This window comes from Callithrix jacchus, chromosome 9 (assembly GCF_049354715.1).
Source record: "Callithrix jacchus isolate 240 chromosome 9, calJac240_pri, whole genome shotgun sequence".
NCBI classification, from domain to species: Eukaryota; Metazoa; Chordata; class Mammalia; order Primates; family Cebidae; genus Callithrix; species Callithrix jacchus.
Window position 1 is genome coordinate 52,797,708 of NC_133510.1, and position 27,589 is coordinate 52,825,296.

The following is a 27,589-nucleotide window of genomic DNA, read 5'->3' on the forward strand; positions in this document are numbered from 1 at the left end:
TTTTTTGTGGTTCAGGATAAATTTTAGGATAGTTTTTTCTATTTCTGTGAGGACTGTCACTGGTATTTTGATACAGATAGCATTGAATCTATTGATTGCTTTGGGTAATATGGACATTTTAACAATATTGATTCTTCTAGTTTATAAACATGTAGTATTTTTTTTGATTGTGTCCTCTTCAATTTCTTTCATCATTGTTTTACAGTTTTCATTGTAGAGATCTTTTACTTATTTCATTAAGTTAATTCCTAAGTATTTGATTTTATTTGTTATTCTTGTAAATGGGATTACTTCTTTAATTTCTCTTTCAGATTGTTCACCATTGGCAAATATAAATGCTACTTATTTTGATATTATTGATTTTGAAGGCTGCAACTTTACTGAATTTTTTTTATCAGTTCTAATAGTTTTTTGTGTAGTCTTCAGGTTTTTCCAAATATAAGATCATGTTATCTACAAACAAAGATAATTTGACTTCTTCCTTTCCAATTTACATACACTTTAATGTTTCTCTTGTGGGACTGCTCTAGCTAGGACTTCCAGTACTGTGCTGAATAACAGTGATGACAGTGAGCATCTTTCTTGTGTCCCAGATCTTAGAGGAACAGCTTTCAGTTTTTTCCCATTCAGTATGATACTAGCAGCAGCTCTGTTGTATATGGCTTTTATTATGTTGAGGTTTGTTTCTTCTATACCTCGTTTTTTGAGGATTTTTATCATGAAGGAATGTTAAATTTTTTCAGATGCTTTTTCAGCATCAGTAGAAATGATCATATGGTTTTTGTTTTTTATTCTATTGATATGATGTGTCTCACTGACTGATTTGCATAGCTTGCACCATCTTTGAATCCCTGGGTTGTGATCCAACTTGGTTGTGATGAATCACCTTTTTAATGTATTGTTGAATTCAGTTTGCTAGTACTTTGTTAAGGATTTTTGCATCAATATCCATCAGAGATTTGGGCCCATAGTTTTTGTTTTCTTTGTGTGTGTGTGTGTGTGTGTGTGTGTGTGTGTGTGTGTGTCTGGTTTTGTTATCATGGTAATACTGACTTCATAGAATGAGTTTGGAAGTATTTCCTCCTCTTCTATTTTTCAGAATAGTTTGAGCAGGATTGGTATTAGTTCTTTAAATGTTTGGTAGAATTCAGCAGTGAAGCCAAGCTTTGCTTTACTTAGAGACCTTTTATTATGACTTCAATCTTATCACTTATTGTTGGTCTGTTAAGGTTTTGAGTTTCACCATAGTTCAATCTTGGTACATTGTATAAGGCTAGGAATTTATCCATTTCTTCAAGATTTTCTAATTTATTGGCATATAGTTGCTCATAGGAGCCACCAATGATCTTTTGAATTTCTGTGACATCAGTTGTAATGCCTCCTTTTTCATCTCTGACTTTATTTAGTTGAGTCTTCTTTTTTTGTTGTTGTTGTTTTGGCTAAAGTTTTGTCCATTTTGTTCACCTTTTTAAAAACTTTGTTTCATTGATCTTTGCATTGTTTTCTTCATTTCAAATTCATTTATTTTTGTTCTGACCTTTATTATTTATTTTCTTCCACTAATTTGGGTTCAATTCGCTATTGCTTTTCTGATTCTTTAAGATGGATTGTAAGGTTACTTATTTGAAGTTTTTCTTCTTTTTTGATGTAGACACTTATAGCTACAATTTTCCTGCTTAGTGCTGCTTTTGCTATATCCCATAGGCTTTGATATGTTGTATTTCCATTATCACTTGTTTCAAGAAATTTTTAAATTTTCTTGTTGATTTCTTCATTGGCCCACAGGTCACGCAGAGCATATTGTTTCATTTCTATATGTATGTATAGTTTACAAAATTCCTCTTGTTATTTTTTTTCTTCAACTTTTCCCATTCAGTATGATACTAGCATCAGCTCTGTTGTATATTTTAAGTTCCAGGGTACATGAGCAGGATGTGCAGGTTTATTACATAGGTAAACATGTGCCATGGTTTGCTGCACAGATCAATCTGTCATTAGGTATTAACCCCAGGATCCATTAGCTGTTCTTCCTGATGCTCTCCCCACCATCACCTGACCCATAGCAGGCCCCAGTGTGTGTTGTTGCTTCCAATGTGTCCATGTGCTCTCATCATTCAGCTCCCACTTATAAGTGATAACATGCAGTGTTTTCTGTTTCTGTGTTAGTTTGCTGAGGATAAAAGCTTCCAACTCTATCCATGTCCCTGCAAAGGACATTATCTCATTCCTTTTCATGGCTGCGTAGTATTCCATAGTGTATATGTATCACAATTTCTTTATCCAGTCTATCATTAATGGGCGTTTGGGTTGATTCCAGTTCTTTGCTATTGGGAATAGTGTTGCAATGGACATATGTGTGCTTGCATTTTTATAATAGAATAATTTACATTTCTTTGGGTATATATCCAGTAATAGGATAACTGGGTCAAATGGTATTTCTGCTTCTAGATCTTTGAGGAATTGCCACACTGTCTTTCACAATGGCTGACCTAATTTACATTCTCACCAGCAATGTAAAAGCATTCTTTTTTCTCTACAACCTCACCAATATCTGTTGTTTCTTGACTTTTTCATAATTGCCATTCTGACTGACATCAGATGATATCTCATTATGGTTTTGTTGTGTATTTCTCTAATGATCAGTGATGTTAAGCTTTTTCTCATATGTTTGCTGGCTGCATATATGTCTTCTTTTGAGAAGTGAAGTTCCTTGTAGACTCTGGATATTAGAACTTGGTCAGATGGATAGACTGAAAATTTTCTCCCATTCTTTTTTTTTTTTTTTTGAGACGGAGTTTCGCTCTTGTTACCCAGGCTGGAGTGCAATGGCGCAATCTCGGCTCACTGCAACCTTTGCCTCCTGGGTTCAGGCAATTCTCCTGCCTCAGCCTCCTAAGTAGCTGGGATTACAGGCACGCGCCACCATGCCCGGCTAATTTTTTGTATTTTCAGTAGAGACAGGGTTTCACCATGTTGACCAGGATGGTCTCAATCTCTTGACCTCGTGATCCACCCGCCTCGGCCTCCCGAAGTGCTGGGTTTACAGGCGTGAGCCACTGCAGCCCACATAAATTATTGTTATTTTTCAAGACAGGGTCTTGCTGTATTGCTCAGGCTGGAGTACAATGGTATGATCAGAGCTCACTGCAGCCTCCCTTCCCAGGCTCCAGGAATCCTCCCACCTCAGTCTCCCAAATAGCTGGGATTACAGGCTTGAGCCACTGCGCCCGGCCCTTTTCTCCCATTCTTTATATAGATATACACACACACACATATATATATACATATACATATGTATATATTATTACGGTTTAGGTTCTGGGGTACATGTGCAGAACATGCAGGATTGTTACATAGATACCTACATGGCAATGTGGTTTACTGCCTATATCCCCCCGTCACATATATCTGGCATTTCTCCCCATGTTATCCCTCCTCAACTCCTCAACCTCCCTAACCCCACTTTCCCTCCCCTGTTACCCCCCCCAACAGACTCCAGTGTGTGATGCTCCCCTCCCTGTGTCCATGTGTTCTCATTGTTCAACACTCCCCTATGAGTGAGAGTGTGTGGTGTTTGATTGTCTGTTCTTGTGTCAGTTCGCTGAGAATGATGGTTTCTAGTTTTATCCATGTCCCTACAAAGGACACAAACTCATCCTTTTTGATGGCTGCATAGTATTCCATGGTGTATATGTGCCACATTTTCCTTGCCCAGTCTATAATCAATGGGCATTTGGGTTGGTTCCAGGTCTTTGCTATTGTAAACAGTGCCACAGTGAACATGTGTGTGCATGTGTCCTTCTAATAGAACAATTTACAATCCTTTGGATATATAACCAGTAATGAGATTACTGGATCAAAGGGAATTTCTATTTCTAGGTCCTTGAGGAATCGCCAGACTGTCTTCCACAATGGTTGAACTAATTTACACTCCCAACAGTGTAAAAGTGTTCCTATTTCTCCACATTCTCTCCAGGATCTGTTGTCTCTAGATTTTTTAATGATCGCCATTCTAACTGGCATGAGATGGTATTTCAATGTGGTTTGGATTGCATTTCTCTAATGACCAGTGACCATGAGCATTTTTTTCATGTTTATTGGCCTTATATATGTCTTCTTTGGAAAGGTGTTTCTTCATGTCCTTCGCCTGCTTTTGAAGGGGTTTGTTTTTTTCTTGTAAATCTGTTTTAGTTCTTTGTAGATTCTGGATATTAGCCCTTTGTCAGATGGGTAGATTGCAAAAAAATTTTTCCCATTCTATTGGTTGCCAGTTCACTCTGTTTCTTGGATTATGTCTTTTCACATAATCCCATATTCCTTGAAGGCTTTGTTCATTTCTTTTCACTCTTTTTCCTCTAATCTTGCCTTCTCATTTTATTTCATTGAGTTGATATTCAATCTCTGATATCCTTTCTTCTGCTTGGTAGATTCGGCTATTGAAACTTGTGTATGGTTCATGAAGTTCTTGTGTTGTGATTTTCAGCTCCATCAGGTCATTTATATTCTTCTCTAAGCTGTTTATTCTCGTTAGCATTTCGTCAAACATTTTTTCAAGGTTCTTAGTTTCTTTGCATTGGGTTAGAACATGTTCTTTTAGCTCAGAGAAGTTTGTTACTGCCCACCTTCTGAAGCCTGTTTCTGTCAATTCATCAGATTCACTCTCTATCCATCTTTGTTCCCTTGCTGGTGAGGAGTTGTGATCCCTTGGAGGAGGAGAGGCATTCTGGTTTTGAGTGTTTTCATCCTTTGTGTGCTAGTTTCTTCCCATGTTTGTGGATTAATTTACCTGTGGTCTTTATAGTTGGTGACTTTTGGATGGGGTCTCTGAGTGGACATGCTTTTTGTTGATGATGAAGTTATTTCTTTCTGTTTTTTAGTTTTCCTTCTAACAGTCAGGCCCCTCTGCTGTAGGACTGCTGGAGGTCCACTCCAGACCCTGCTTGCCTGGGAATCATCTGCAGTGGCTACAGAACAGTGAAGGTTTCTGCCTGTTTCTTCTTCTGTTATCTTAGTCCCAGAAGGATACCCACCAGATGTCAGCCTGAGCTCTCCTTTATGAGGTGTCTCTTTGGATATACGGGGCTCAGGGAGTTGCTTGAGGAGGCAGTTTGACCCTCATAGGAGCTCAAGTGCTGAGCTGTGAGCTCCGTTGTCCCATTCAGAGCTGCTGGGCAGGTACATTTAAGTCTGCTGCAGTGGAACTCATAACCGCCTTTTTTTCCAGGTGCTCTGCCTTGGGAAGGTGGGGCTTTATTTATAAGTTTGTGATGTGCTGCTGTCTTTTTTCAGAGCTGCCCTGCTGAGAAAGGAGGTAGCCTAGTCACAGTCTGTGAGCAGAGGTGTTGCTGAGCTGCTGTGGGCTGTGCCCAGCTATACCTCTATAAACAAAACCACAGTTCTAACTATAGCTCTATAAACAAAACCACAAGGAAGTTCAGCTGCTGAGTGCACTTCCTTGTGGTTTTGTTTATAGAGATGTAGTTAGAACTCCCTCGGTAATGCTGGTCTGCCTCAGTAATGGCGGACTGCCTCTGTACTGGTGGACTGCCTCAGTAATGGCGGATTGCCTCAGTAATGGCAGACTGCCTCTGTAATCGCAGACTGCCTCAGTAGTGGTAGACTGCCTCAGTAATGGCGGACACTCTACCCCCCACAGAGCTGGACCCGGATCCAGCTGTGCTTACTGTGAAACTCTCAATCCAGAGCATTTCAGATTGCTGGTCTTTGTAGGGTTGGGATCCGCCAAGCTGGATCACCTGGCTCCCTGTTTCAGCCCCCTTTTTTCAGTTGAATGGGCGGCTCTGTCTCCCAGGCATTCCAGGTGCCAGTTGAAATGGCCGCCCAGATTTGTGTGAGTTTTGTGCAGAAACCCACTGCACCAGCTGAAACAGCCGTGCTGGAAACTCATGGCACTTTTTATCCCAGGAATCTCCTGGTCTGTGGGCAGTAATAACTCATTTGGAATTTCAGTGATCACTCACCCTCTGCATTGTTCTCCCTGGGAACTGCACTCTAGAGCTGTTCTTATTTGGCCATCTTGGATCCCTGCATCTCCTCCCATTGTTAGGTTGTCATCTGATGACAGTTTCTTTTGCTGTGCAGATGCTCTTTAGTTTAATTAGATCTCATTTTTCACTGTTTGCTTTTGTTGCCATTGCTTAATTTTTTTTTTTTTAGACAGAGTCTGTGTCACCCAGGCTGGAGTGCAATGGCATGATCTTGGCTCACTGCAACCTCCCCTTCCTGGGTTCAAGCAATTTTCCTTCCTCAGCCTCTTGAGTAGCTGAGATTATAGGTGTGTGCCACCATGCCTGGCTAATGTTCGCATTTTTAGTAGAGACGGGGTTTCACATGTTGGTCAGGCTGGTCCTGAACTCCTGACCTTGTGATCTTCCTGCCTCAGCCTCCCAAAGTGCTGGGATTACAGGCATGAGCCACCACGTCTGGCCTTCGTTGCCATTGCTTCATACATTTTTGTTGCCATTGATTTTGGCATTTTTGTCATGAAATCTTTGTGCCTATGTCCTTAATGGTATTGTCTAGATTTTATTCTGGAGTTTTTATAGTTTTGGAATTTACATTTCAGTATTTAATCCATCTTATTTAATTTATTTTATTTTGTATACAGTGTAAGGAAGTGGTCCAGTTTAAATTTTCTCCATAGGGTTAGCCACTTCTCCCAGTGCCATTTATTAATCCTTTTCTCATTGCTTGTTTTTGTCAGGTTTGTTGATAATCAGATGGTTGTGGGTATGTGGTCTTATTTCTGAGTTCTGTATTCTGTTCTTTGGTCTATATGTCTGTTTTTGTACCAGTACCATGCTTTTTTGGTTACTGTAGAGTTGTAGTGTAGCTTGAAGTTGGGTAGCATGATGCCTCCAGCTTTGTTCTTTTAGCTTAGGATTGATTTGGCTTTATGGGCTCTTTTTTGATTCCATATGAATTTTAAAATAGTTTTGTTTCCTAATTCTGAGAAAAATGACAATGGTAGTTTATTGGGCATGGCGTTGTATCTATAAATTACTTTAGGCAGTTCGGTCATTTTCACGATACTCATTCTTTCCATCCATTAGCCTGGAATGTGTTTCCATTTGTTTGTGTCCTCTGATTTCTTTGTAGTTTTCCCTGAAGAGGTTCTTCACTTCCCTTATTAGCTGTATTCCTAGGTATTTTATTCTCTTTGTAGCAGTTGTGAATGGGAGTTCATTGATTATTTGCCTCTCCGCTTGCTTATTGTTGGTATATAAGAATGCTAGTGATTTTTGCATGTTGGTCTTGTATGCTGAGACTTTGCTGAAGTTGCTTATCAGCTTAAGAAACTTTTGGGCTGAGACGGTGGGGTTTTCTAGATATAGGATCATGTCATCTGCAAAGACAATTTTATTTTCTCTCTTCCGATTTGAATTTCCTTTATTATTATTATTATTATTATTATTTTGAGACAGAGTCTCACTCCATCACCAGGTGCCAGGCTGGACTGCAGTGGCACGACCTCAGCTCACTGCAACCTCCGCCTCCCGGGTTCAAGCAATTCTTCTGCCTCAGCCTCCCCAGTAGCTGGGACTACAGGCACGTGCCACCATGCACAGCTAATTTTTTTGTATTTTTAGTAGAGACGGGGTTTCAACATGTTGACCAGGATGGTCTTGATCTCTTGACCTCGTGATCTGCTCGCCTCAGCCTCCCAAAGTATTGGGATTACAGGCATGAGCCACCACGCCCAGCCTCCTTTATTATTTTTTATCTTGACTGCCCTGGTCAGAACTTCCAGTATATTATGTTGAATAGGAGTGGTGAAAGGGCATCCTTGTTCTGTGTCAGTTTTCAAGGTGAATGCTTCCAGCTTTTGCCCATTCTGTATGATATTGGCTGTGGGTTTGTCATATATGGCTCTTATTATCTTGAGGTATGTTCCTTCAGCACCTAGATTATTGAGAGTTCTTAAATGAAGGGATGTTGAATTTTATTGAAGGCCATTTCTGCATCTATTGAGATAATTATGTGGTTTTTGTCTTTAGTTCTGTTTATGTAATGAATCACATTTATTGATTTGTATATGTTGAACCATTCTTGCATCATAGGGATGAAGCCAACTCGATCACGGTGGATAAACATATTGATGGGCTGCTGGATTCAGTTTGCCAGTATTTTATTGAGGATTTTTGCATCCACATTTATCAAGGATATCAGCCCAAAGTTTTTTCTTGTTGTTTTACATCTCTGCCAGGTTTTGGTATCAAGATGATACTGGCCTCACAAAATGAGTTAGGTAGAAGTCTCTCCTTTTCAATTGTTTGGGATAGTTTCAGAAGAAATAGTATCAGCTCCTCTTTGTACCTCTGGTAGAATTCAGCTGTAAATCCATGTGGTCCTGGGGTTTTTTTTTTTTTTTATTGGTAGCCTGTTTATTATTGTCTCAATTTCAGAACTCATTATTGGTCTCTTTGTTCTCATTAGTTTCAAAGAACTTCTTGATTTCTGCCTTAATTTTATTATTCACCCAAGAGTCATTCAGGAGCAGGTTGTTCAGTTTCCAAGTAGTAGTGTGGTTTAGAGTGAATTTCTTTTTTTTTTTTGAAACGGAGTTTAGCTCTTGTTACCCAGGCTGGAGTGCAATGGTGCGATCTCGGCTCACTGCAGCCTCCGCCTCCTGGGTTCAGGCAATTCTGCTGCCTCAGCCTCCTGAGTAGCTGGGACTACAGGCACGCACCACCATGCCCAGCTAATTTTTATATTTTTAGTAGAGACAGGGTTTCACCTTGTTGACCAGGATAGTCTCAATCTCTTGAAATCATGATCCACCCACCTCAGCCTCCCAAAGTGCTGGGATTAGGCTTGAGCCACCGCGCCCAGCCTAGAGTAAATTTCTTAATCTTGAGTTTAATTTGATTATGCTGTGGTCTTAGAGACTGTTATGATTTCAGTTATTTTACATTTGCTGAGGAATGTTTTACTCCCAGTTATGTGACCAATTTTAGAGTAAGTGTCATGTGGCAATGAGAAGAATGTATATTCTATTGTTTGGGGGTGGAGAGTTCTGTAGATATCTGTCAGGTCCATTTGATCCAGAGCTGAGTTCAAGTCCTGAAGAGCTTTGTTAATTGTCTGTCTCTATGATCTGTCTAATATTGTCAGTGGGGTGTTACAATCTCCCACTATCACTGTGTGGGAGTATAAGTCTCTGTAGTTCTCTACGAACTTGCTTTATGAATCTAAGTGCTTCTTTTTTGGGTGCATATATATTTAGGATAGTTAGCTCTTCTTGTTGAATTAACCTTTTTTTTTTAATCTTTGTTGATTTAAAGTCTGTTTTGTCAGAAACTAGGAGTGCAAGCCCTGCTTTCAGTTTTTTGTTGCTTGGTATATTTTCCTCTATCACTTGATTTTTAGCCTATGTGTGTCTTTTCACATGAGATAGGTCTCTTGAAGACAACATGCCAATTGGTCTTGGCTCTCTTTTTATCTAGTTTGCTATCCTGTGTCTTATAACTGGGACATTTAGCCTGTTTACATTTAAGGTTAGTGTTGTCACGTGTTAATTTAATTCTGTCATCATGATGCTAGCTGGTTATTTCTCAAACTTGCTTACGTGGCTGCTTCATAGTGTCACTGGTCTGTGTATTTCAGTGTGTTTTTATAGTGGCTGGTAATGGTTTTTCCTTTCCATATTTGGTGCAAGATAGGCCTGGTGGTGGTGAATTCCCTCAGAATTTACTTGTCTGAAAAGGATCTTATTTCTCCTTGCTTATGAAGTTTAGCTTGGCCAGATAGGAAATTCTGGGTTGGAAATTGTTTTCTTTAAGAATGTTGAATATTGGCCCACAATCTCTTCTGGTGTGTAGGGTTTCTGCTGAGAAGTTTGCCATTAGTCTGATCGGCTTCCTTTGTAGGTGACCTGGCTTTTCTTTCTGGCTACACCTAATGTTTTTTCTTTCATTTCGATCTTGGAGAATCCAGTGATTATGTGTCTTGGGGTTGAGCCTCTCCTGTAGTATTTTACTGGATTTCCTAAATTTGAATGTTGGCCTATCTTGCTAGGCTAGGGAAGTTCTCCTGGATTATATTCTGAAGTATGTTTTCCATCTTGGTTCCATTCTCCCTATCTCCTTCAGGTACCCCAGTCAGTCATAGATTTGGTCTTTCTACATATCTCTTATTACTTAGAGGTTTTATTCATTCTTTTTCAATTTTTTTCTGTATTCTCATCTGCCTATTTCAGAAAGATAGTCTTCAACTCTGAGATTCTTTGTTCCACTTAGTCTATTTGGCTGTGGATACTTGCGATTGCACTGTGAAGTTATCATGTTGTGTTTTCCAACTCCATCAGGTTGTTTATGTTCTCACTAAACTGGCTATTCTGGTTATCAGCTCCTGTAATGTTTTATTATGATTCTTAGCTTCTTTGCATTGGGTTAGAACATGCTCCTTTAGCTCAGTAAAGTTCATTATTACCCACCTTCTGAAGCCTACTTCTGCCAATTCAGCCCTGTCAGCCTCAGCCCAGTTCTGTGCCCTTGCTGAAGAAGTGCTGTAGTTACTCAGAGAAGCAGAGGCACTCTGGCTTTTTGAGTCTTCAGCAGTTTCCTGTTGATTCTTTCTCAGCTTTGTGGGCTTATCTACCTCCAGTCTTTGAGGTAGCTGGCCTGTAACTGCGGTTTTTGTGGGATCTTCTTGTTGATGATGTTACTGTTGTTGCTTTCTGCTTTGTTTTTCTTTTAACAGTCAGCGCCCCCCCCCCTTTTTTTTGAGACAGAGTTTCGCTCTTGTTACCCAGGCTGGAGTGCAATGGCGCAATCTCGGCTCACCGCAACCTCCGCCTCCTGGGTTCAGGCAATTCTCCTGCCTCAGCCTCCTGAGTAGCTGTGATTACAGGCACGTGCCACTATGCCCAGCTAATTTTTTGTGTTTTTAGTAGAGATGGAATTTCACCATGTTGACCAGGATGGTCTCGATCTCTTGACCTCGTGATCCACCTGCCTCGGCCTCCCAGAGGGCTGGGATTACAGGCATGAGCCACAGCACCTGGCCCAGGCCCCGCTTCTTAGAGCTGTTGTGTTTTGCTGGGGATCCACTCCAGACCCCCAGCCCAGGTCCCTTCTGTACTTGGATATATTACCAACGAAGGCTGCAAAACAGCAAAGATGGAAGCCTGCCTCTTCCTCTAGGAGCTCTGTCCCAGGGGGGCACTGACCTGATGCCAACCCGGAGACCTGGAGACCCCTGTTGGCAGGTCGCACCCAGTCAGGAGGAATGGTATCAGGGACCTGGCTAAAGAAGCAGTCTGGCTGCCCCTTGACAAAGCAGGTGCTCTGTGCTTTCGGGAGCCACCCTCATCCAGACCACCCAGACTCTCCAGAGCCAGCAGACAGGAAAGGCTGAGTCAACTGAACCAGAGAGACTGTGGTACCTATTCCCACAAGGGGCTCCATCCCAAGAAGATCAGAGTTCTGTCTATAAAACCCTGGTTGTAGTTGCTGAAATTCCTTCAGGTGGTCTATAAGGTTCTTGGACTTGAATATTGATGTTTTTCTCTATGTTTGGGAATTTGTCAGTTATTATCCCTTTGAATAAAATTTCTAGCCTTACCTCTCTCTCTACCTCATCTTTAAAACCTGTAACTCTTAGTTTTGCCCTTGTGAGGCTATTTTTTAGATCTCGTAGGTGTGCGTCACTGGTTATTTTGTTTGTTTGTTTGTTTGTTTGTTTGTTTGTTTTGAGACAGAGTCTCACTCTGGTGCCCAGGCTGGGTGCAGCAGTGCGAACTTGGCTTCCCGGTTCAAGCAATTCTGCCTCAGCCTCCCAAGTAGCTAGGATTACAGGCACACGCCACCACGTCCAACTAATTTTTTCGTATTTTTAGTAAAGACAGGTTTTCACCATGTTGGCCAGGCTGGTCTCGAACTCCTGACCTCAGGAGATCTACCTACCTTGGCCTCCCAAAGTACTGGGATTACAGGCATGAGCCACAATGCCCAGCCCAGTTTTTTTTTTTTTTTTGTAGTTCTTTTTTCTTTTGTCTTCTCTGGCTATATATTTTCAAATATCCTGTCTTCAAGCTTACTGTCTTTCTTCTGCTTGATCAATTCTGTTGTTAAGAGACTCTGGCCAGTGACTCACCCCTATAATCCCAGCACTTTGGAAGGCCAAGGTAGGCGGGTCACGAGGTCAGACATTTGAGACTAGCCTGGCCAACATGTTGAAACCCTGTCTCTACTAAAAATGCAAAAAAATTACCTGGGTGTGGTGGCACGCACCAGTAATCCCAGATACTCAGGAGACTGAGGCAGGAGAATTGCTTGAACCCAGGAGGGAGAGGTTGCAGCGAGCCGAGGCTGGGCAACAGAGTGGGACTACGTTTCAAAAAAAAAAAAGAGAGAGATTGATGCATTTTTTTGCAGTATGTAAATTGCATTTTTCAACTCCAGAATTTCTGCTGAATTCTTTTTAATTATTTCAGTCTCTTTGTTGAACTTACCTGTTAGGATTCTAAATTTATTACCTGTATTATCACAGACTCAAAACAGTTTCCTCAAAACAGTTATTTTGAATTCTTTGTATGAAAGGCCACATATCTCTTTCTCTGGGATTGATCTTTGGAGCCTTATTTAATTCACTTGGTGAGGTTGTGTTATCCTGGATGGTCCTGATGCTTGTGTATGTTTGTTTGTGTCTGAGAATTGAAGAGTTAAGTATTCATTATAGTCTTTGCAGTCTGGGCTTGTTTGTACCTGTCCTTCTTGGGGAGACTTTCAAAGTATTCGAAGGGATGGGTGTTATCATGTTAAGTTTTTGGTCACTTCACCTGTATCTCCATTAGGGGGTACCCCAAGCCCAGTAACACTAGGGTTCTTGCAGACTCAAAAATACTCCTTTGCTCTTGAGTAAGATCCAGAATTATCTGGCTTACCAGGCAGAGAGACTCTTGTTCTCTTCCCTTTCTTCTAAACAAATCTAGTCAGTCTCTCTCTCTCTCTCTCTCTCTCTCTCTCTCTCTCTCTCTCTCTCTCTCTCTCTGTCTCTCTCTCTCTCTCTCTCTCTCTCTGTGCTGAACTGCTTGAAGCTGAGGAGTGAGGGGGTGACACAAGCACCCCTGTGGTCATCACCACTGGGACTATGCTGGTTCGGACCTTAAGCCAACATGGCACTGGGTCTCAACTAATTCTGGTGGTAAACACTTATCTGGCTACCACTAGGCCATGTTCACTCAAGGACCAAGAGCTCTACAATCAGCAGGTGGCAAAGCCAGCCAGGATACTATCCTTTTCAGGGAAGTGAGCTCCCCTGGCCCCTTGCAGGTCTAGAGGTGCCATCCGGGAGCCTGGTCCTGGAGTCAGACGCCTTAGGAATCCACCTGTTCTGTATCTGAGTTGGCACCCAAGCACCCAAGCCACAAGATGAAGTCCTTCCCATTCTTCCCTCCCCTTTCCACAAAGAAATAAGTCTCTCCCCTTGGCCACCACTGCTCCAGGCCCATGGCAAGTACTGCCTGGCTACTGTCAATGTTGACTCAAGACCCAAAGGCTCTTCAGTCAGCTTGCGGCAAATGCTGCCAGGGCTGGGACTCTTCGTTCAAGGCAGTTGGCTCCCCTCTGTCCTAGAGCAGGTCCACAAATGTCCAAGAGCCATGGCCTAGAATCAGGGACCTCAAGAACCCACTTGGTGCTCTACCTCACTGCAGAGCTAGTATCTAAGCTGCAAGATAAAGCACTTTTTTCTATTTCCTCTGCTTTTCTCAAGCAGAAACAGTCTCTTTCCATAGCCAACACAGCTAGGAATGTGCTGGGCACACCTAAAGCCAGCACACCTCAGAGTCTCATCTAAGGCCCACAGCAAGTACTACCGGGCTACTGCCGCTGATTTTTTTTATTTTATTTTATTTATTTTTGAGTCACAGTCTCACTTTGTTGCCCAGGATGGAGGGCAGTGGTGTGATCTTGGCTTACTACAACCTCCACTGCCTGGGTTCAAGTGATTTTCCCACCTCAGCTTCCCAAATAGCTGAGACTATAGGCATGTGCCATCACTCCTGGCTAATTTTTATATTTTTAGTAAAGATGGAGTTTTCCCATGGAGATTCACCATGTTGGCCAGGCTGGTCTTGAACTCCTGGTCTCAAGTGATCCACCCACCTTGGCCTCCTGAAATGATGGGATAACAAGCATGAGCCACCGACCACCATGCCCAGCCATGCTGCTGATTATTCAGGATTCAAGGGATATTTAGTCAGCAGGTGATAAATGCTGCCAGGAATGGGTCCTTCCCTTCAAGGCAGCAGGTTTCCTTTCTGACCCTGGGTGTGTCTAGAAATTTTATCTGGGAGCTAAAGCCTTGAAAGGGGGCTTTAGGACTCTGCCCGGTGCGCTGTCATACTGTGGCTGAGCTGGATTCCAAGTTTTGAAAGACAAAGTGTTCTTTTTTTTTTTTTTTTAATTATGCTTTAAGTTCTGGGGTACATGGGCAGAACGTGCAGGTTTGTTACATAGTCATACACATGCCATCATGGTTTGCTGCACCCATCAACCCATCATCTACATAAGGTATTTCTCCTAATGCTATCCCTCCCCTAGCCCCCCACCACACAAGCCCTGGTGTGTGATGTTCCCCTCCCTGTGACCATGTGTTCTCATTGTTCAACTCCCAGTTATGAGTGGGAACATGCGATGTTTGGTTTTCTGTTCTTGTGTTACTTTGCTAAGAATGATGATTTCTAGCTTCATCCATGTCCCTGCAAAGGACATGAACTCACCTTTTAATGGCTGCATAGTATTCCATGGTATATATGTGTCATATCTTCTTTATCCAGTATATAATTGATGGGCATTTCGGTTGGTTCCAAGTCTTTGCTATTGTGAACAGTGCTGCAATAAACGTACATGTGCATGTGTCTTTATATTAGAATGATTTATCATCCTTTGGGTATATACCCAGTAATGGCATTGCTGGGTCAAATGGTATTTCTAGTTCTAGATCCTTGAGGAGTTGCCACACTGTCTTCCACGATGGTTGAACTAATTTACGCTCTCACCAACAGTGTAAAAGTTTTCCTATTTCTACACATCCTCTCCAGCATCTGTTGTCTCTTTGGTTTTTAATGATCAGCATTCTAACTGGCATGAGGTGGTGGTATCTCATTATGGTTTTGATTTGCATTTCTCTAATGGCCAGTGATGATGAGCTTTTTTCATGTTTGTTAGCTGCGTAAATGTCTCCTTTTGAGAAGCGTCTGTTCATATCCTTCACCCACTTTTTGATGGGGTTGTTTGTTTCATGTAAATTTGTTTAAGTTTTTTGTAGATTCTGGCTATTAACCCTTTGTTAAATGGGTAGATTGCAAAAATTTTCTCCCATTCTGGAGGTTGCTTGTTCACTCCAGTGATAGTTTCTTTTGCTGAACAGAAGCTTTTTAGTTTAATTAGATCCCATTTGTCTATTTTGGCTTTTGTTGCCATTGCTTTTGGTGTTTTAGTCATGAAGTCCTTGCCCATACCTATGTCCTGAATGGTATTACCTAGATTTTCCTCTAAGGCTTTTATGGTTTTAGTTCTTACATTTAAATCATTAATCCATCTTTAGTTAATTTTTGTATAAGGTGTAAGGAAGGGATCCAGTTTCAGCTTTCTCCATATGGCTAGCCAGTTTTCCCATCACCATTTATTAAATAGGGAATCCTTTCTCCATTGCTTGTTTTTGTCAGGTTTCTCAAAGATTAGATGGTTGTAGATGTGTGGCGTTATTTCTGAGGCCTCTGTTCTGTTCCATTCATCTATATCTCTGTTTTGATACCAGTACCATGCTGTTTTGATTACTGTAGCCTTGTAGTATAGTTTGAAGTCAGGTAGGGTAGTGCCTCCAGCTTTGTTTTTTCTTTTTTTGCTTAGGATTGTCTTGGCTATATGGGCTCTTTTTGGTTCCATATGAAATTTAAGGTTTTTTTTTTCAATCCTGTGAATAAAGTCAATGGTAACTTGATGGGAATAGCTTTGAATCTATAAATTACTTTGGGCAGTATGGCCATTTTCATGATATTGATTCTTCCTAACCATAAGCATGGAATTTTTATTATTTGTTTATGTCCTCTCTAATTTCCTTGAGCAGTGGTTTGTTGTTCTCCTTGAAGAGGCCCTTCACATCCCTTATTTGTTGTATTCCTAGGTATTTTATTCTCTTTGTAGCAATTGTGAATGGGAGTTCACTCATGAATTGGCAATTCGTTTGTCTGTTATTGGTGTATAGGAATGCTTGTGATTTTTACACATTGATTTTGTGTCCTGAGACTTTGCTAAAGTTGCTTATCAGCTTAAAGAGATTTTGGGCTGAAACGATCAGATCTTCTAAATATACAATCATGTCATCTTCAAATAGAGACAATTTGACTTCCCTTTTTCTAATTGAATACCTTTATTTCTTTTTCTTGCCTGATTGCCTTGGCCAGAACTTCTAATACTATGTTGAATAGGAGTGGTGAGAGAGGGCTTCCTTGTCTTATGCTGGTTTTCAAAGGGAGTGCTTCCAGGATTTGCCCATTCAATATGATATTGGCTGTGGGTTTGTTATAAAAAGCTCTTATTATTTTGAGATATGTTCCATTAATACCTAGTTTACTGAGAATTTTTAGCATGAAGGCTCTTGAATTTTGTCGAAGGCCTTCTCTGCATCTATTGAAATAATCATGTGGTTTTTGTGTTTAGTTCTGTTTATGTGATGGATTACATTTATTGATTTGCATATATTGAGCCAGCCTTGCATCCCAGGGATGAAGCCAACTTGATCATGATGGATAAGCTTTTTGATGTGCTGTTGGATTCAGTTTGCAGATATCTTATTGAGGATTTTCACATCAATGTTCATCAGGGATATTGGCCTGAAATTTTCTTTTTTACTTGTGTCTCTGCCAGGTTTTGGCATCAGGATGATGTTGGCCTCATAAAATGAGTTAGGGAGGATTCCCTCTTTTTCTATTGCTTTGAGTATTTTCAGAAGAAATGGTACCAGCTCCTGTTTGTACCTCTGGTAGAATTCGGCTGTGAACCCTTCTGGTCTTGGACATTTTTGGTTTGTAGGCTATTAATTGCTGCCTCAATTTCAGACCTTGTTATTGGTCTACTCAGGATTTGACTTCTTCCTGGTTATATTACTACCAATCCCACAGAAATATAAACTACGATCAGAGAATACTATAAACACCTCTAGGCAAATAAACCAGAAAATCTAGAAGAAATGGATAAATTCCTGGACACTTACATCCTCCCAAGACAAAGTCTTCTTTACTCTCCCTTCTCCTCTACTCAGGTAGAGTGAAGGAATCTCTCTGGGAGTTGTGAGCTGTACTGTCTAGGGCTAGTGGAGGGCTATTGCAAGCACTCACTCAACCACCCCATGCACAAAGGTCATATGCCCCCCCAGGTCTACTGGTCTGAGCTGAGCACAGCATCAGGACTTGTCCAGGAATATCAGTCCTTGTGGCTTTAAACTGTCTTTTGAGGTTTTTTACTGCCCAAGAACACTTTAGCCTGCAGCAGTGAGGCTTGCTGGAACTCACACTCTGACCACCAGAATGGGTGATTCCCCTCTGCCTAGGGCTGATGTAAATCTTCCCTCTGTGGGTACCAGCTGACTTCTCCCCAGTGTTACTTTCCACTGTGATAGGGTAGCACTGAGTTTCAGTGCAAAGTCTCTCCATCACTATGTTCTCCCTCCCACAAGTGCACAGTTTTTCTTTCCATGCCATGTGACTGCTGCGGAAGGGATGAGGGAGGGGTTGGCATCATCAATTCAAGACTTTCCTACCCTCTTCAGTGTCTCTTTCAGTGATATGAAGTTAAAACCAGATACTGTGATTGCTCACCTGATTTTTGATTCTTATGAAGGTGCTTTTTTGTGGGGGGAGTTGCTAAATGTGGTGTTCCTACAGGAAGGACGATCAGTGGAAGCTTCTATTCAGCCACCTTGTTCTGCCTGCCTTCTGTTACCATTTTCTAGCTATAGACAGGAGGTAGGGAGGGTGCCAAGAGGGTCTGGGGCATGCATTTTTAGAGGGTAACTTGAAAGATGGGAAGGGAGAATGGATGCTGGGAAACAATTAGCAGTCTCTATCACAGACATAATGCATAAAAGGCAGTTCTTACAAATATGCATATATATATAATAATGCACATAAAAACATATACATACCACATTCACATTATTTTTTTATTTCATTATGGACCCTAAAAACTTTGAATAGACCTACCCTCTTCCACAGCCAGTTTTAGAGTCTCACTGGCCAGTTTCCAAATAAAAAGCTATGGATTCATCTACACATTTTCTTGCTACTCCAGCCACAGTGAGTTTCCAGGTGCAAATAGCAGAGGTTCAAGCCTTAGGCTCCCACTAACTCTGTTATACCTTGTCTTCCCTCCGTCTCTCAGTACTCTCCTAATATCTGGACTAACAAGGATCAAAAGTGATACAACAGTATGGAAAAACCTAAGGATAGCCGGGTCTATGCAGACCCTAGCCCATTACCTCCCTTCCTGGGAATTGTATGTTTTCTGATTGACACTTATATATGTCCTGGTTCAATTGAAAGAAGCATAAGAAAAAAAATTTTTCATACTCTGCAATTTAATATCATGGCAAGCAACCCAAATAAGACTAGAAAAGGGGAAAGAGTTATCAATAAGGTACAATTTAAAAACAGTTGAACCTCTTTCCCTCTAAAGACTACCATAATGCTACACTACGCTTAACGCCTCTTTAAATGGCCTAGTTAAGTGCTCATCATTAGTCATGTGTTACTATGCATTCACTAACAGAACTGGGACCCTGGAACTTGGGGATAAATTACTCGCGATAGATAATATCCGGCTGGACAACTGTTCCATGGAAGATGCAGTTCAGATCCTCCAGCAATGTGAAGACCTGGTGAAGCTAAAAATCCGCAAAGATGAAGATAATTCAGGTATTGAGAGAATCCTTAGTTAAAACTGATTTTTTGAAACTGATCATCTGTCACCGAAGATATTAGATCTTGATGTTTTACATGCAACAGCTGGCTAGTGACATGGCAGCAGTGTTTCACAGTTAAAAGGGTCTTTAAATTTTGTGTTGAGAGTGTAGTATGAATTTTAAATAATGGTGCTTGTAAGCGATATCATTAAGATATTTTCATTATAGAAAACATAATTGCATAAATATAATTTTTAAAGATGAAATGTCAATCATCATCTAATACCACCCTAATACAATGAAACTAGTAGTTTTCTAGTTTTTGTTGATATTCATATGGCATAACTATAACCAAGCGGATGTTGCATTTTTTTGCCTAATTTTACATTATAAACATTTGATCATTTTGTAAACTCTTAATATTCATAATTTTTATTGACTGCCTGTGATTTACCTTTTCTCTTCTTAAATCACTATATTGCTTCCAATTGTTTCATTATTGTAAATGGTACCTTATAGACATCTTTATGCTACATTCAGTCTTTTTTTCTTTTGAATTATTTCCCGAGAAAATATTCCTAGAAGCAGGATAGCTGAGTAAGAAGACAAAGGAAATGTCTGTGGTTCTTGATGAGTCAGTCATGCCCCACGTTGTCTTTCAAAATGGCTATATGCATTTTTAGGCCTCCAGTCAAACTTAGGAGGGCACAGAATCATCTGAAGAGCTTGTTAAAACACAGATCCTGGGCACTGCCCCAGATGGGACCTGAGATTTTGGATTCCTAACAAACGTCCAGATGCTGCCACAGCTGTGATGCAAGGAGCCCACTTTGGGTAGCCCTGAAATAAGAGACATCTTATCTGATTGGGATAAGAATATAGAGCCAATTGAAAAGTGTCCATTCATCTAAAGAGTCAGCTAATGTGGGGAACTACAAAATGTGATATGGATCCCTAACGTAAACATTTAATTTACTATTTTGCCGATCTTGCGGGTAAGGTCAAAGCCTTTTCTATGAGTATGATTCTGCTGATTACAGTTACAAGTCTTTTTGTTTGTTTCCCTAAACTCTATCTGTAATATATGTTTTATGATTTCCAGTTTTCATTTGGTTTGGTTTTTAATGCTGTGAGACTTTAAAGAATTTAAAGCAATCTGAATGCTAATGCCACCTAGATCTTTATTTTCCCCAGTGTGTTAAGAGTTTTTCCGCTAGGTAATTAACAGTAGATTTTTTGTTTGTTTTATGTTTTTGTTTTTGAGACAGAGTCTCACTCCGTCACCTAGGCTGGAGTGTGCCATGGAGTACAGTGGTGCAATCTCTGCTCACTGCAATCTCTACCTCCCAGGTTCAAGTGATTCTTGTGCCTCAACCTCCTGAGTAGCTGGAATACTGGCATCTGTCCCCTCTCCTGTCTAATTGTTGTATTTTTAGTAGAGACGCGTTTTTGCCATGTTGGCCAGGCTGATCTGAAACGCCTAGCCTCAAGTGATCTATCTGCCCTCCTCAGCCTCCCAAAGTGCTGGGATTACAGGCATTAGCCACTGCGCCTGGCCATAGATTTTTGCCTAACGACCCCTTGTTGAATCTTTCCAAAGCATCGGATTTTGTTTTCATAGAACAACTACATTCATATTTCATAGGTTATATAAGATTAATTAAATTACATAGTTAAAATAACAAGTACAGCTGGCATAAACAGGTTTAGGAATAAACATAATTGCCTCTAAATTTTGAAGTTTACAGCTGAAGCAGGAACAGAAGTACAAAGGGCCTAGAGAAAGAAACCTATTACTCTGGAGCATGACATGGCATTGGTCTGTACATTTTGTGATGGATAATGAAGAGCCACAATTAATTCAGTAAATTGATTAAGTGCAGATTGATTATTAAGAGAGCATCTACTGTATATAATTTCATCACAATAATGAAGTCATAGCAATGTTCTGGGATTTCCTTAATCAGGTCTTCTAGACCTAGAGTTTATCATTCTGTCAGGCTATGTGTTTATGGTTCCTATTCAAAGTTAAAAAAAAAAAAATCTGTAGTTGCATCCATCAGTACAATTGATAATGATTATATGCAAATATATTTTATAACCAACATTTAAAAATATGCACAGATTTGCACTCATTATTTTCTAAGCAACTGATTTTCTATGCCAACATTTGCATTTTTCTCCTTACAAGCCTGCTTCAATTGTACTTTCTTTTTGGGATTTGTTTCAAAGTAGGGAGGAAGCTTTTAGCATCAGCCTGGGTTCTGTCCTAGTAAGAGGCAAAGCCCTGTGGAGAAATGTGTTTTGCATGATTTGCCCTGCTCAGCAGATTTCAGCTACCTTCTTGCACAGTGAAAGAGCCAAGCCAGAGATGAATATGGATAGTGTGCACAGTTGGCAATGCGTCCAGTTTAAAAGCCAGGCTGTGTCTACCGATTGGCAGGAGTTTCTGAAACAACTGAGCACTTGGAGAGCTAGATCTTATTTTCAGTGGCTGATTTCCTTTGCCTCATTTTTCCCCTCTATAACCTTCCCTTGCAATGCCTATGTATGATATTATGATAGTTATTGTGCTTATAGAATATTTTTTAATTTTAAGAGGCTCTGTTTTTAAAATCCTAAACTTCCCATTGAAAAGCATACAACCACCCAAAATAAGACTATAAATATTGGCATGAGAGACATATTTACCCAAACTAGATTTTCTTATATTGATGTATAAAAATATATACTCATTCAGGCATGGTTTTATAAAAGATCACTATTTGAAAATTATTCAGTTATGGATTTGGAAAAATTTATGTGATCCTAATATCCTCTTCCTTCATAACATTATAAATATAATTTGAGTACCTGAATTCATTTTTATTCAGAGCAAAGTAAGGGAGGAAATAACCATTATTCATATTGTAAATCCTGACCACAGTGTATTTAAAGTCAAACTAAATCATCATAAGGAGCAAATGTTTTAAAATTAGATATGATATAATGAAGAATGGAAACTCAGAAGAAGAGAGGGTAGGAGGGGGATGAGGAACGTAAAACTACATACTGGGTACAACGTACACCACTTGGGTGGTGGGTGCACCAAAATCTCAGGCCTCACCACTATACAATTCATCCATGTAACCAAAAACCACTTGTACCCTTAAAGCTATTGAAATAAATTTTGTTTAAAAATCAGATCAGTTTAAAGTTCAGCTCTACCACATTTGAGCTGTGAGAATTTGGGCAACTTGCTAAACTTGTCTGAGATTTGGTTCCATTTTCAGTAATGTCTACATAATAATGTCCATCTCAGAGAGCTACCGTAGCTTACTGAAAGAAATACTGGCACAGTCCATACTCAACTCAATAAGTGGGGACTGTTTTTATTCTCATTACCTCCTGAAATCCCTTTCATGGCATTCATTGTGATCCTTGATCAAGATACAAATGAGGGGAAAATAATCATTGACCCTTAGGACAGTCACTGATTTTGAAAGTTTGATATTATCCCTCATCTGAAATTATGCTGGTGATTAGAACTATCACATTAAACATTGCCATAATTTATCTCAATATTTTTGAATGGTAATATTCAGTGTATATTCTCTACCCCCAAAAAATACTGCTCATACTAATGTGGGCCCTCTGTACTTCAGGAGTTTTCCAGTCCTTTATCTGCTGGCTGCTCTCCATCCTTCAGTGATGATTCTCTCTCTGGTCACCGTAACTTGGTCATGAAAGTGCTGAATGAGGCATTCAAGAGAGTCTGAATTAACTCTGTTTCTAGTCCAAGCTGGGGGAAACAGTGGAATGAAAGACTAAGAATGCCAGATTGGCTTTACAGCTGACAAGCTGGGAAACTTAGACAAATTAACTTGTCTGAGCATCATCAGTTTCCTCATCTGTAAATGTCCATTTAATGCTTATTTTACATGGCTGTTTTAAGGATTAAAGGAAGTTTTTTATATATATGACACTTTTTTTTTTAGACAGAGTTTCCCCAGCAGGCTGGAGTGCAGTAGCACAATCTTGGTTCACTCTCACTGCAACCTCTGCCTCCCAGGTTCAGATGATTCTCCTACCGCAGCCTCCCAAGTAGTTGGGATTGCAAGCACCCAGCTAATTTTTTGTATTTTTAGTAGATATGGGGTTTCACCATGTTGGCCAGACTGGTCTTGAACTCCTGATCTCAGGTGATCTGCCCACCTCAGCCTCCCAAAGTGCTCGGGTTACAGGCTTGAGCCACCGTGCCCAGCCTAAAGGAGATAATATAGTTAAGAACTCGCCAATAAGTTTGCACCTAGTGCGTGCTGACTATCAGCAGTCATTACTATTTGAATATTTTAAAAGTTAATTTCAGCTTTGACAATGGCCAGATCTTTTGGAACACTTGGGGCTGTAGGTGTTTTTCTCCCTCACTCCGGATTCACCACCATCCTGCCTTCAGGAGCTTCTGCATTTGTCATCTTCCATTTCTGCAGGAGTGTAACTCAGGTAGAGTCCAGTGGTTCTTGTGTGGGTGCAAAGCTCTGGCATTCCTGAGGCCGCTACCCAATCCCCAGGTCCTCAGCAATGCAAGTAATCCTCTTGAAAGAAAATCTGTTGTTTTGCCTTGATTAGTTCTGAGTCCAAAGTAAATGAAGAGAATTGGAAAACCTGGCTAGGTAGGGCCTGAGAGGAAACCCTGAAGCAAAGCAGTAGAGACTTTTGAGGATTTCTAGGAAGAGATAGAGGTTTGCAAATCTATCACATATAGTTTTCAAAAGTCTACTTTACATTACTATTTTTTAGTCAATCAAATCAAAATCAAAAGTCTACTTTGTATTACCACCTTTCAGTCAACCAAATATACAGCATAAATCAAATATTAATGATTTCTTGCTTGGCTTGGGGAATCATACTCTAATATATAGCATACTTTGGAGACCATAAATCAGTACTTTATCTTCATGGTCTCCAATCTGTGTAAAAAAAAAAAAAAAAAAAAAAATCCAGGCTGCAGCTTGTCCTAGTCAAAGCAGATTACCTTTATACAGCCTTAGTACTGATTAAATCTGTCTTTCGAAGACAGATTCCTATTTTGGCTTCAAAATGTATATTTAGTTCACCAATGTTAAGCCAAGCTAAGTAATTTGCAGTAGCTTTTCCCCCTAAAACCTAGATTAGAGTAGCAGAGATGACCCAATCCAAGCTCCCAAGAGTGATCCCGGCTGTGCTAGGAGCAGTGGAAGGAGGTGTGTTGGCAAGAAGCTGCTGCAAAAGGACTTAAGATAAAAAGTACTTTTCTCTTTTTTTCATGCTTGATCTCATAAAGGGATGGCTCTCAAGCTTGAGTGTGCATCAGAATCACCCAGAAGATGTTAAAACACAGATGACTAGGCCCTTCCCCGAGAGTTCCGATTCCTGTTGGTCTACAGGGTAGGGATTCTCAGTGAAATGCAAACTTGAGAATTTGCATTTTTAACAAGTTCACAGATGATGCCAAAACTGCTGGTCCTAGAACTACACTTTGAGAAATGCTGTCACAAAGGAACCTAGTTTTGAGACTTAAAATTGTCACTTACACAAATTTGAATTCTACTCTGAAACACTCAACAATTGTTTGGATATATCATGGTATATCATTGTGTCATGACTACATAAAATGACCGGGCATTAATAAGGGAGCTGTAGAGAGTATTGTTCAAATGGTTTACTTTCTCAGACCTGTCCAACTCCAAGAAATTTAGCCGTACTTAGAATTAATTCCATCACTTTTAGTTGAAGTGAACTTGGATTGACCTGCACATGTATGCCTTCCAAAGGCTCTCTCCCAAATCCAAGCCTCCCGTTTGGCCACAGAAGCAGCTGCCATTATGGATTCAAGCCAGATAGTGTTCATTTTGTTAAACAGGCGGCACTCAAGAAGCCTGGAAATAACATTGCAGATAAGTAATGCAGCAATTTTGCATCTGTTCCGTGCTTCCATTAATTTTCTTAACTAGAGCTGAGCAGAACAAACAAGTAGGCTTGCCCCAATTCCTGTCTTTCACTAATCGTTGTAAACCTTCTGCTGTGATATAAAAGCTGTTTATAATATCATTAGCATCTGCTTAGGCTCACTTTGAAACTTACTGGTGATTCTATATTTTTCTTTCTCAGAAATTTCTCTTCTAGTTAAACACCCTAGTTGTTCCTTTCTAAGTGTTCTACTCTGGAGCAGCCTCAAGGAGATTATATCTAGGAGTGCTTCAACCTCCAAAACAGTCTGAGTATTCCTTCCTAAATGGCAGCTATTACCCTCCTCCTAAGCTGCAAGGCCTCACAGATGCCAGTTGAATTAAAGCCCAAGAAGGCAGGTGGAGATGGCAGTCGAACCTGAAGCTGACTCAACACCCCTGGCATGGTGGAGGGAGAAAATTCTAGGTTTGCTGATCCTCACAGTGGCAGCCAAGGTTGTATTCTCAAACTTTGAATGAAATTGGGTTTGCATCACGGGTCTTGAAAAAAGAAACTAGACCTTGGCATAGCAGGGACGCTGACTTGCAAAGCTCTCTTGGAGATCTTAGCCTGGGAACCAGTGACTACATGCTAACATTCATTCATCCTTCTGCTCAGTTGTTCAAGCATTTACTGAGTTCCCTTTACTACCAGACATAGTTCTAGGCTATGGGGATATGAAGATTAAAATCTCTGTTTTCAAGGTGATCTTACTCTAATGAAGGAGCAAATAGCAACAACTTTAAAACAGAGTGAAAGGTATGTGCTAGAACATGCATTCTCAAAGGGGGCAAAAATTGGTTCTTGTGATATCTTAGATGTTGTATTATAATAGTTTGTGGCCCTCCAAATCTCAATCATGCCTGATTGAATTCTAGTCCTTAATATTTAATTTCTCTGATTAAAAATAATTTAACTCTTTGAGAGCAAGAATAAAACTAAAAGTTTAGAAACACCAAAAGAATGCACAGGAGCTGTCTGTGGGTCTCATAGGAAGGCCTCGAGCCCCTCCAGCTAAGCCACCAGGGAGCCTTCTTGAAGGATGAGACTCTGAGCCAAGCTTTGAAGTAAAAGTAGAAATTCTACAGGAGAGCACGTGGGAGAAAGGTGTTTGTGCACAGGGAGTAACAGATTCAAGGGCTAAAGATGTTAGGAACGTGCTATTTAAGGAATTGCAGTGGTTCTAATGAAGAGAGAATTTAGCAGATTGGATTGGGATGGGAGGGATGGTGTGACCCTCTGGAGTCCAGCTCAGCTCCAGCTCAGCTCTTGCAAAAGGGCTGTATTTTATTCTCAAAGAACTGAGGGACCACTAAGAAGCTTCAAGTAAGAGAGTAACATATTCAGATTTATGTTTTAAAAATATTCTAGGAAGAAAAGAGAAGGAATTATATGTTGACAGCACTGGTGAAAACAAAAGTGGGGAGGAGGGGCAAAGGCTGGATCCCAAGCAGGAAAACTGTTTAGGAGGAAATCATTGCTATGAAAAACTTGGCAGGGCCAAGATGAAGTCTTCCTCGAGAGCAAGTGGCAGCAGGATGCCCCAGAGAGCTTGCCTTCTGGGCCGATGGGCCATATGGTCTGGAAAAGACTGTGTGCGGGCACCCACCACCACCATCGATGAAAGAAAGCCAGACTAATTAAATATCTGTTTACACAAGGCATCCACATAGGGCTTTCTAAGGGAACTGGTATTATTTTCTTTTTCAAAAGCTTGTTATTAAATTCAAAATATATACAAAAATAAAAATAGCATAATGAACCACTGTGCATCACTCAGTGTTAACAGTGATTTGCTTAAAACCAACCTTGCCTCATCTCCACTCTCAGTCTGGTTTATCCACCTCACCAGTGGAGTTATGAAGAAATTCCAGGCATCGTCACATCTTTAACTATTACTAATGTATGCCTTAAAAATACTCTTTAAAAAACATAAATAACATCATTGAAATAGTAGCAATATTTTTATTATAAAATATTCAGTGTTCACATTTCCCAGATACATGTAAAATCCTAACTAAAATCAACTGTGTTTTTAAAGCAATCAGATAAATAGCTGGCTTTTTTTTTTTTTTTTTAAGATGGAGTTTCGCTGTGTCATACAGCCTGGAGTGCAGTGGCAGGATCTCATCTCACTGCAACCTCCAACTCCCTGGTTCAGGTGATTCTCCTGCCTCAGCTTCTTGAGTAGGTGGGGCTACAGGCACATGCCACCACGCCTAACTAATTTCTGTATTTTTAGTAGAAACAGGGTTTTGACATGTTGGCCAGGCTGGTCTCAAACTCCTGACATCAGGTGATCTGCCTACTTCAGCCTCCCAAAGTGCTGGGATTACAGGCATGAGCGAGCCATTGTGCCTGGCCAGTAGATACCTTTTTATAACAGTTGGTTTTAATTAGAATCCCAAGTGATCTACTCATTGCTTTTGGTTGTAATTTCTCTTAAATCTCCCTTTTCTCCTTTTTTTTTTGAGACAGAGTCTCATTTTGTCACCCAGGCTAAAGAGAAGTGACACAATCTCAGCTCACTGCAACCTCCACTTCCTGGGTTCAAGTGATTCTCCTTCAACCTCCTGAGTAGCTGGGGTAACAGATGCCAGCCACCATGCCTGGTTAATTTTTGTATTTTTAGTAGCGACTAGGATTCACCATGTTGGCCAGACTGGTCTTGAACTCCTGACCTCAGATGGTCCTC

The 27,589-nt window shown here is 40.5% G+C and overlaps 1 protein-coding gene across 24 annotated transcripts in view; it reads left to right on the forward strand.

Moving 5' to 3' along the window:
* GRIP1 (glutamate receptor interacting protein 1) overlaps positions 1–27,589 on the forward strand; it is a 726,295-nt gene that overhangs the window by 652,059 nt on the left and 46,647 nt on the right. For all 24 annotated transcript variants that reach the window (XM_078336115.1, XM_078336116.1, XM_035256174.3 and 21 more), the window contains one exon: positions 18,795–18,940. In XM_078336115.1, the coding sequence (XP_078192241.1) occupies positions 18,795–18,940 (146 nt within the window). The remainder of the gene's footprint in view (positions 1–18,794; positions 18,941–27,589) is intronic.